General features: G+C 35.8%; 1 protein-coding gene across 3 annotated transcripts in view; it reads right to left on the bottom strand.

Annotated features, from left to right (window-relative positions):
• The window catches only part of ptpdc1a (protein tyrosine phosphatase domain containing 1a), a 12,778-nt gene extending 1,534 nt beyond the window's left edge, over positions 1-11,244 (bottom strand). For 2 of the 3 annotated variants that reach the window (XM_041224175.1, XM_041224178.1), the window contains exons 1-9: positions 11,059-11,244; positions 6,441-6,505; positions 5,913-6,008; positions 3,900-4,071; positions 3,577-3,657; positions 3,173-3,291; positions 2,699-2,836; positions 1,133-2,397; positions 131-316 (exon numbers count right to left, since the gene is read on the bottom strand). In XM_041224175.1, coding sequence (XP_041080109.1) covers positions 131-316; positions 1,133-2,397; positions 2,699-2,836; positions 3,173-3,291; positions 3,577-3,657; positions 3,900-4,071; positions 5,913-6,000 — 2,049 coding nt within the window. In that variant the 5' untranslated portion in view covers positions 6,001-6,008; positions 6,441-6,505; positions 11,059-11,244. Of the gene's footprint in view, positions 1-130; positions 317-1,132; positions 2,398-2,698; positions 2,837-3,172; positions 3,292-3,576; positions 3,658-3,899; positions 4,072-5,912; positions 6,009-6,440; positions 6,506-11,058 lie in introns of those variants that run through there. The other variant, XM_041224179.1, reaches the window with a different exon arrangement.
• Between the last annotated feature and the right edge of the window lie 176 nt (positions 11,245-11,420).

Here is an 11,420-nt window from a genome sequence, read left to right as displayed (position 1 = left end):
ATAATAGTTAACAGTTGATTGTGCTGAAGTAGACTATAATTGTACTGCATCATATTAAAAAAAACAGAAAAAACAAAACAAAACTGTAAAATTGTACTGTATTATCTGTTTGTTCAAATATAAATATTACCTTTTCCAGTGTGTAAATGGCCTCATCCGGATTATCACATTTTTGTACTAAACTTTGAATATCTTCTTTGGTTATGACTGGCTCCTTCAGTTGCTCCAGCCAGGACCACATAAGGCCAGACAGTACAAAGGGATCTCTTTCTGTGCATATTCTGTCCCAGGCTCCTTCTCTTGAATTAAGTTCCCTCTGTCAAGTAAAATAAAACAATCATATCACAAAAAGTATAATCCTCAACCCTCAACCATTTGTAGAGTTGTATGTCCAGAACCAAGCAACAACAAAACCAGAAGCCTTTTAAATTTTTTCATCAGGTTTTGTATAGATTGTTATTAAATGTTATTCATGTGTTACAGTAATTTAAAACTGGCAGTGTGAATGACATTCTACAATCTTCATCTTGGAAAAAGGCTTGCAGAGGCATCAACTGACTGCACTAACACATCGTCAGACCACCCAAAATATTTTAACGAACAAGAATGTTTTACAGCTATTAAGAGTTGCTAAGCCAGGAGCAGCACCTGCAGCTGTAACAGTGGTTACTTGCATGGGGACCATGGTTGGAAACAAGATCTTTGGGGGAATCAAGCCAGCTCACAATTACAGCTGTGACTCCAGCTAAAGGCTGATGCTTCTGTGACAGCTACTGAGATTTCTTGAACAATTAGTTTTAGAGCTTTGCAGTCCTGAATCAAGCACAGCTCAATCCTGAGCCTCTACTACCAACTCATTCACAACAGTCGGGAAAACCCAAAAGCAGAGGCTGTTTCAAGGTATTTTACCAACATGTTATTGTAACTTGAGAATACCAACCAGCTGGTATGTTGATAGCTTTTATGGGATGGCTTTAAAGGAAGCAACAACAATATGATATTTACCTAATAAAACTAGAACCCAGTACTGAATTGGTACACACATTGTTAACCTTTTTAATAATAACAAATGTTATGAATGTCATTACTTCCTAACCAAATTGATTAAATGATGAAGTTAGTCAATATGTACCTGCCAACTTTCAACTTTTTCTATGAGTTCTGCATCCCCATCACAGTCCAAGTCAACTGCAAGTGCTTCTGCTACCAACACCCTTCTGGATTCAAGAGTTAGCTCAGATTGTAAAGTAATAAATGGGATCTCCTCTGACCTATTAGTATCTTCTTCTCCAATATGAAAGACAGTTTTTGAAGATGTGGGAGCTTCTGTTAATGGGGATTGGGAGCTATTGTTACTCTGTAACACATTTTTGCCATTAACAGAAGATTCTTTCTGTTTATCACCTCCACTGTCCAACTGTGCCTCACTCCTGGTATTTTTTCGAGGTCTCTCCGGCTGGTTGCTAGTTTTTACTGATGAGGACCCAAGGGAGAAAGTTCTGCTGCGCTGCACTTCTTTTGGATGTTTTCTCCTTTGGAAAAGTGGAGATCCATTTTGCTCTATTGTGCTAATTACTTTTTTCTGGTCCCAAACACTTGATGTTGTTAAACAAAAATGATCTTGTTTGCTGTTGCCTGATTGCAATGTATCAAAGAGAGTGGAAAAGTTTGGTTTTGAAGGCTCTGTTACTATACAAGATTGCAAGTTGTTCTGAGACAAACATTGTTTATTGAGGGAATTGGGGCACAACATCCCTGCAGGCATGGTCAGAGGAGGACAGCTGTGCTCCAGAAGGAATTCTGCCCTCCTCAGATCAGAGTCACTGTAACTAAGGCGCTTTTTCAGATAAGATAATGGCTGGAGACATTCAGCATTACGCCTTTTCCAAAGAGGATCAAATTCATTTTCACTGGGAAGTACAGAGTCGCTAGGTACAAATTCTGCTTTGGGCATTTTGGATACCTCAACACCCTTTCCGTGTAATTCTTTGTCCAGCTGCAGGATAGCCAGCTGCGAGACTGTTTTCTCTATCTCTGCTGAAAGGTCTGGAATCTCTAAAACCTCTTCTTCTATAACTTGTCTGTTCTCAGCAATGTCCAGCAGTAACTTGCAAATGAGTTGAACAATTTTTGGCACGTTTTTCAGCTGTCGGGCCTCGTAGCCGTGCAAAAGGTGACGCTGGCGGATCAAATACTGAGACAGAGTTACAGCATTTGCTTTGGGTTCTGCACAGGCAAAGACGTTTCTTAATGGAATCAAAAACTGGGCAAACTCCCGTACACACAAAAGCTGACCTCGGGTCTGAATTGAATTGGGTCTTTTAGCCCTTACAAACAGAATGGCTTGGTCTGCAGTCATTCTTACTGCAAATACTAAATAACAGGCTAACAAAACCCCTAGAAGAAAAAAAAAGAAATTACATATTTTAGATGGTAACATTAATGGGGTAAAATCATTTGTAAGGTCACTTAAAAAAATATCATTTGTAAGGTCACTTAAAGGTCACATAAAAAAAATCAAGTATTATACAATGGCATGATATTCTACTTTTCTATGGTTAAATATAATATGAATTAAGTCAAATCTGTGCAGAGCTATACATAACAATGTGATTAAAACAATAAATGAATTGGTATTATTAAATATGCATATCACTTTAATTAATTGATTAATTAATTAATTAATAGAATGTCTTACCTGTTCTTCCAAGTCCTGCATGACAATGAATTGCTAATTTCCCCTCTTGTATTGCAAATGACATGACTTTTACCATATCAAGGATAGTAGTAAGTGAAGCCACACCATAGTCCTTCCATCCAAAATTATAAAAATAAACTGAAAATGTAAAAAATATATATATAAGCAGAAATGAACATATCTAGAAACAGGAACATTTCATCTTGCTTTTGAACTAAATTCATAGATTATTTAAGCAGCAAGTTCTTTACCTACCTACCTACCTACCTACCTACATGCAGTACAAACACCTCCAACATATACCTGTCAGCAGGACATTCACCCCACCAGGGGGATAAAAATCATAAATCCTACTTGTCAATTAATTAAAAAAAAATAAAAAAATAATTAACCTTATCCTGGGTGATGAAGCACACATCTATTAGTTATGAGCTAATTAAGAGGAAAACAACAGAACACCAGGCATTGACTTACTTCCAGCATCCATAAATGTCTCTGGCTGGTAGGTGAAGCCACTCTCTTGTTCCAGTGAGTTCCCACAGCTTGCATGCTCTCCAGGGCGCTGTAGATTAATTATGGTCTTTACATCATACCTGAATCAGCAAGTACCACAGTGAGACAGTAATTACAATATTGATTTACACAACTGTAGGCCATTAAAGATTTATATTTCAACAAGCGTGTATAGGAGAGAACATATCACTCACTACCTGGTGATGTAAACTAGAAACAAACAACAAATCAATAAAGTCCATGGTCTCTTCAACACTCAAGTTTTTTTGTCACTGTTCTGTAAGATTTTGTTGTTCTTGCAACAATACATGATGACATACAAAGGTAAAACTGATGTGTTCTGTTACAATTAATATTAACCTTACCTTTGAAACTGTTTAATTATGTTGTACTTTTCAATAATTTCAGTGGAAGGCCGTGCCATTGCCAGTAAATTATCAGTAATCCTGAAATAAAAAAATAATTTTGTCCAATTAAAAAATTACTGTCACACATACTGCATTAAAGGTTCATTTACAATTTATTTAGTCTGTCACAGTATACATAGATTTTTTTGGTCTTAATATTTTTATTACCGCATACATACTTGACTGTACTAACTGCAATGTGTTTCAATATGTAAATATACATGGGTTCCTTTGCACTGTTTTGCACCATTTTTAAATGTTGAGAACGATGCATTGTTTACCATGAAGAATAGAGTCCTTTGATTGCTTGTTCCTCGTCACTCCATCTCGATGGATTTTCATACTTGCAGGCACGGCCTCCACATGCCATTGAACACTGCATGTGACCTGGGATGACATGTCGCAGTCTCTCTCCAACTTTTGTATATTTTGCAGTTGGTCTTCTTGTAATGGCTAAACATAAACAACAAAAAAAGACTCATCGTCATCTTAAATTGCACCTGTAAATCTTTTCTGAATGCTACACAATTTTATAGTAATCTTTACCTTCTATAATAATAACATTTTTAAAAAATGGTCAATAATAACTGCTACTGTATTTGTTTGGATAAACTAATACAAGGTTTAAAATAACATCAAATAAATTGTACAATATTTTCGCAAACAGTCTAATTAAAACTGTCCATTTGTTGCATTCCTGAGGAGGAGCCTATTATTCCCTGATGATATGATACCACAAACTAACACCTAACACGATTGCCAGTTGCTCCACAAATAAAAGAAGCAAGCAGACCAGTCCCATGGCATTACATTTACTCCCTGACAAGTCTGTGTTTGTCTCTGCGATGCTGACTGACGAGACAGCCGTCATGACCCGATGCATGGATGACGAGAGCCTCTCGACAGCAGAGCTTCATCGCCTCTGCAACACGTTCAGAAGAACACCCGAGGCAGGGTGTCTCTGTTCCTGCCTGATGCTGTTTAAAAAATCCAAACCTGAGGACCTCATGCTGGGACCCCGCGTTCCCAAATCCACTTTCCTCATCTGTATGCACTTCCACTGAGGCCGAGATGGAATGACACTCTAGCTAACAGTGAATCAGCATAGTGCAATTCCCCACTGGTACAGCATTGTTATGATGATCCAATCCGATCTAACAGCTCATTACCGGAGCTTGAGATGTTTCTAGGACAACCAATTCCTAAACTGTCAGTTATAGACTGATTTCTTTATTCTGCTATATGGCAGAACTAGTTATACTGAGCAGCAGGGTAGTGTTTTTTTGTTTTGTTTTTTCCCCAACCTAGTGTGTTAAAATGTATATTTTCTTGGTTTATAAAAAGAAAATACTGCAGAACCAACTGTTGTATATGGGCCAGGTTTGTTATGTTATTCTGTAGCTTTGTCCCCATGTACCGTGGAATACACACAGAACATGGATACAAAATACTGTGTTCTATGCTGTGTTGATTTCTATAAATGTGTCAGCTAACAAAGGTTAGGAGGGATTTAGGAAATGTCTAAAAATCCAGGATTTTGTAACATTTTGTAGGCAATTACAACAAAAGACAGCAACCACATAGACTTGCATTGAAATAACAGGTTAAGGTACAACACAAAAGCTTGTTTATCAGGTTTTAATGTAGTTATTACAGTAGTTACTAATAATACTATAGTAACACATCCGATTTAGAGAAGCACTGTTAATTTATATAAGATTCATAGTGAGTTTAGATTAGATGCATCATGCTGGACATCCCAAACACTTCCCTAGGCTATAGATGTAATTACACACAGTCTGACAACAATAAAAAAAGACTAACAGGATATTAAGGACTGTAACAATAACCACACATCCCACCAGAAGCAATATCTGTATTAAAATATCAATAGCAAAGCTAGTTGGCATGTATCAGAAGTCAGCAATACAAATGAGGATTAGACGTCATCCCCAAATTGAACATTAGAAAAGGACAAGCTGACAAATAAACCAGTTAGGTTACCTAGCCAAGTGCAAAGTTACAGAACAAATCTGTGGACAAGCACTGAATGATTATTTTCCATGAAGGGCATATTGTCAACAATCAATTGAGATAATTACTTAGAGCTTTTCAGACATTTCATTTTTAAAGCCATGCAGAAGGTGAGTTAAATTAGTTCACAGCAAACTAAACTATACAATAATGTCGTAACCAATGTGTCTGCTCTCTGCTTTAATGCCACTTTAAAGATAAAGTAAGAATAATAACCAGTGTGGTACAGGACAATTAAAGAGTTAATTAAATTGTATTACCTGATTCCATTTCTGGATTATATCCCCAACTATTTACTACTATTGGTGAGTAATTTATTTCATTCTGTAAAGAAACAACTGCTGCCATGACAGTACCTGTTAGAATAAAGAGAAAACAAGAGAAGTGAAAACTGGTTTAATTTCCAGTTTTCCGTAAATGTGATTATGTGCAGTTTATACTATATTACAAACATTTATCATACTATATGACTGTGTACTGTAACCTGTACAGTATGATCTGCTACATATTTATTGTCAAATACTGCATGAAAATAATGTAGTACATTACTACTGTATTTTTTAAAAATTAAAACTAAGTACTGTAGTGATAATAAAAACAAACAAACAAACAAACAAACAAGCAGAACAGTTTGGGCTGCACCAATTAGGTGTGCAAAGTGGCAGAATATTTAACTTGGGGATGAGTAGCAGAACAGTCCATATCAGGTTTTAAGAGCTAAAATGTGTAAGGTGGGTGCTAAATACACTTGGTTTATAAAAATAGATAAATAAAAAAAAAATTAAAACCTGGTCTGGGTCGTTCTGCTTAGATGTGCAGTTGCTTATTCTGTGCTGGATGTAGAACATGGCATCTGGAAGGAGAAAAGTTATCTTGCAGTACAGATTTGAAGATTTGAAGTAAATAATCTCTCACAAGGAACCTGGTCCAATTTCAATTAACAATTTGAAAAAACTGCCAATATTTCTAATTGGTTGCTCCATGTTACCTCCTTAACACCAGTGACCAATAAAATAAGTAATAGGATAGCAGTGATGGGAGTGGCCGCTAGAAGTATTTTGTGCACACCAACAGGTTTATGTATAAACGGGGGTATACAGTAAAGTACTAATGTGCACACCAATTAGCTTAAGGTTTGTCTGTTTTTTTTTTTTGTTTTTTTTTACCTAAATACCAAGGCAGAACTACAGTATAGCATTTAAACTAAGGTTATGAATATGCATTAACTTACATTGATATTTATGTTTAAACCTCAAAAAGGGCTTATCATCTGTGGTTTTACACACAAGCCTAAACGAAAACAATCTGGCCATTCACAGATTTGATTAAAAAGTCAGTCTCCACAAAAAGATAAAAACAATAAATAATGTGTAATTTGCAATTGTCATCTAAACCTATACACATCTTTAAATCAATATACAGTATAGGATGAAATGCAATATGACCACAATTCAAATAAATTTGTTCAGTGCCTTATAATAAACACATTTCTGGTCAGATCCCGTTTGAACAGTTTGTCATGTCCCAAAGGTTACAACTAATTGAATCTATAATGTGAGTCATGCAATAAGTTATCAGCCTCAAGCTCCGCTGCCACAACAAGATTATACTTAAGGTGGTTCAAGGAACATCAAGGAGCATTGAAAGGCAGCAATGTTATTCTCAATTTAGCTCTATTCAATATCTTAATAAATGTTAAATTATTGAAATTTGGATTTCCAAAACAAAATAGAAGAAGGCTTTATTGTTAATATTTAGACATACAGATCTGTATGTTAGCTGCATATTAACTGTGTTCATACAGGCACCTCTGCTCACATATTTAAAAAAAAAACTGAAGGCTATGTTTTATGCCAAAGAATTCTAACATATGGTGAACTGCTGAAAGCTGAAACATTATTTATTATTATTTCTCTTATTCCTCTTGACGACAAAAACATCCCGCAAGAAGACCCACTGCAATCCAACAAAGCCACAGTAAAAGATAATTACAGCCACTGCGCCTTACTCCTTGTCCTATTTAATTCACATTTATCCTCACTGATCCTTTTAGGTAATAACTAACATAGATGATAACAAGATCATAGAATTCAATTTATCACATTAGCAGCTGGCATTTAGTTCAAAACACGAGCTTAATGTAACTCAGTGAGATGTAGTGTGAATTCTTGTTTGCCTATAAAAAATGTAAGGCTGCCAAAAGTGTGTAGAGCTGCATGGAGTACATGACAGTATTTGGAAAACAAATCCAATGGCTATTTTTGACTCCTCCTTGATTAAAAGCCTAATCCAATTACTCCAAAAATAGCTACATAATCTACAAGGTATAGCTCTAATAAAATACAAGTACATTTTAAAGCAACTTAAACTGTGAACATCTATGTGCCAATGATCATTTACAGTATATTGGTAAAAACGTAGACAATGGTTTAAAATATAATGGCTATGCCTGGTTTTGTGGTATGATGCATTAGTCCCAAGTAATATTAGGTCAATCCTGATTTAGCCATGCTAATACAACTAATAAATAAATAAATAAATAAATAAATAAATAAGTTAAGTAAAGGAAAGTGAGGCATCAACTGATCAGCACTGCAACACCTCTTACAAAATGGCATAGTTCAAATCAACAGACTTAACCACCCAGTACAGACAGTGATAAATAAAAGAATTATCATGAATACTGCACACCCCATTTTCTGAGAAATGTGATTTAAGACACTGGAAAATACACTGGAAACACAAATTACAGTTTATCCTTTCATAACAGCTGGTTTGAAAGCTCCCTATGGATACACCTTTAAAATCTACAAATTACTAATTTATTTCTATTGCAGCAAGACCTTTGAAAGGCTATGGTAGCAGATGCTTGCTGTGTCACTAGTGTGATAGCAACAGCAAACACATTAGAAAGATCAGGAATACATGTTTGTAATCTCACTGTTACAAAGCAAGAAATATATTTACCATGACACACTGTGCATACAGTACACAACCATATCACTGTTACTTAATTTTTAATATATATTGAGATAATCAGAACTATGTATTGAAGAGGTCTCAGAGTTTGATATGGAAAGAATGGAAAGATGTTGCTAGACACAATTTGAATGGCATGGTTTATACTGTTGCATAGAAGTAGTATACAGCAATTATACTATATATAGTAGAGGGGTGTGTTCCTGTTGGGTCAGAGAGGTGCCATCCTTTGGATGAGACAATAAACTCAGTGAATATGAAATATCCCATGACACACTTTTAATTACAAGACAGTCGATCTCAGCTACTGGTATAAAAGATAAGCTAAGACTACAAATAGACTTTCCTAGTCATTTGTAGTCTGCATAAAACCCACAGTTCATACTTTAATTATATGAATAATTAATGTTAAGCATCTCTGTAAGTTATTTGTATCTTTCAGTTTAAGGTATGTTTTATTTGACCTTTACCCTATTACAACCTATTATGTACTGCTATTTCTATTCAATATTGGCCATACATATGCAATCTACAGTAAGTTTGACAGACTGGGAGATAACTGTTAACCTCAGTGATCTACAGCAAAACATATTATTCCATAAAAAGGCAGCTCAGAGATGCTTGGCTTACTGTAATGTCAACAAAGCTGATCAGTGAGCCTTTCTATAAGGAGCAAATAAGGTTAGCACACATGATGCATTACAACTTTAATTGTAGAGACTGATGTTAAATACTTTGAACCAAGGGGTGTGAATTGGTGTATAAGTAATGATAAAGTGGGCACTGTACTGCTACTGGATAAATTGTATTAGAAATTAAACATGCCTGGATCAGGTGCAAATTAAAAACTATTTTCCATAGCAAAATAACAGTAAATAAAGTAGTATTTCTCTAAACCTAGTTTTTCCATTTACATGTACAGTATTATAGTGCATTGATTAAACATCCATCTAATAAACACTGCAGAATAAATTAATACAATTGATTATTGGAGTGGCCTGAATACAACCTCTGATCTTGTTAAGCTGGCTGGAGCTAGATCACATAAGCTGCCGTTTGATGTTTAATGCACTAAACATCTTCAGTGAGGAAACAGAATCAAAGAGCAAATGGCACATCTATACTTAACAACAGACTTGTTCAATCTGCAAAACATTGTTCCTGAAAATAATTAAGCAAAGTAGATTTTGTTTTGTCTTATAAATATTGCATGATGTGTAGCAGAAACGGTAATTTCTTTTTCTCAAAAGGTCTTACAGAATTTGTGGATAAAAATATTAAAAATAAAAATATATTTAAACTAAAATTCAATTACATCCAGGGGAAATCAATTTTAAAAATACTTTCCAAATCATCTTCACTGTGCCAACAAATTCTTAAACTAGGACAAGGACTGTACTGTATATGCCTATAGTTACAGAGACATCTACTGATACTACGTGTATACCTATAGCATCTGCAAAATGGTTTGACTTGGAAGTTCTTACAATACTTAATTTGTTAGTCAGTTAAACAGACTATAATGTACAGTAAATGAATTATGCAGAAGTTAGGCTAGCACTTGGGCTTGTAGGGACTTGAGAAATGATATGCTGTTAATCAATTAGAACGCTAACAAGCAAAATATGTTTGTTTTTTATCTCCACTGCTGAATAATGAAAACTGCAGCTTTGCTGCCAAGAGACAGGGCTTTACCTTTAAAGTGTTGGAACTGACAGTTTCTACATCATTTCAGTCGGAAAGTTAAAACCCTGCCACAAAAGCCCTAGTTCAGTGGGGAAAAAAATTATAAACTAGTAAGATGACAGTTTGCTATCTCACCAGGATTCCTAGGCAATTAATAAGCAATGAGTTTACAAGCGATTAGCCACCAACCACATCACTTACTTTTTCTACTTCATTTTTTATTTAATGTTCCATGACTGGATTTGTGACACAACGGGATTATTCTTTTGAAGATGTTTTTTTTTTTTTTTTTTTTTAGTCACACTTTTTTTTTTCGCTCTTGTAAGATTCAGTGAAAAAATAGTAACTGACTTTTTATAACCAGGTCAATAACATATTCTTCTATGCTGAAAATGGCAAGTGTCAAAATACATAGAAAGTCCTGTCTTGAATGAGACACATAGATCAATCATTGTAGACACTGCGCTGACACACAACTTCTCGGTCACTACCCGTACACAAAATAAAATTAACCACACAGTATAGAAATCTTAGTGTAACAATGAAACGGTGATGATCCCTTCAATCGTGCCCCCCCCCCCCCAAATGTCAAGTCCCAGAAGGAAGAAGGTGATGTAGTATATTTTAAAATATCTGTCACAGTTCACAATAACAAAAAATTAGGATTGGGCAGAATTATGTGTGTAGCAACCGCCTTTGCTTAGCCTACCTACGGTAACAGAAGAAGTCATTTTACAGTACCTTGTTCTTCCCTTGATTTCTTAAAGCTTGGGTCAGGTCCCTTTCTTCCATAGCGACTCAAAACAAACAGCACTGTGTTATTAACAGCTCATATCTGAGCGCTTTTAGCCAATTTTACCGAATTGTGTAAATCTTGTATTTACAGTACTGTCTTGTATCCAACACAGTGACATCTTTCCCTGCTCCTCAGCAGCAGCTCCCATTCGCCGGGGTTTAGCATGTGACCACCCCAACGCTATAGCGACTAACGGCCGTTAAGGATTGGTTCTGTGCGCGTGCACAGGGCGCGTGGGAGGGCGCGGGGCACGTGCACACCCTGCTGCAGCTTTGTCAAAGCACTCCTGTTCATTCCCCAGTCTCCG

Source organism: Polyodon spathula, chromosome 23, assembly GCF_017654505.1.
Source record: "Polyodon spathula isolate WHYD16114869_AA chromosome 23, ASM1765450v1, whole genome shotgun sequence".
NCBI lineage: Eukaryota > Metazoa > Chordata > Actinopteri > Acipenseriformes > Polyodontidae > Polyodon > Polyodon spathula.
Note: the sequence above shows the minus strand (reverse complement) of the source record. Positions and strands in the feature narration are given on the sequence as shown.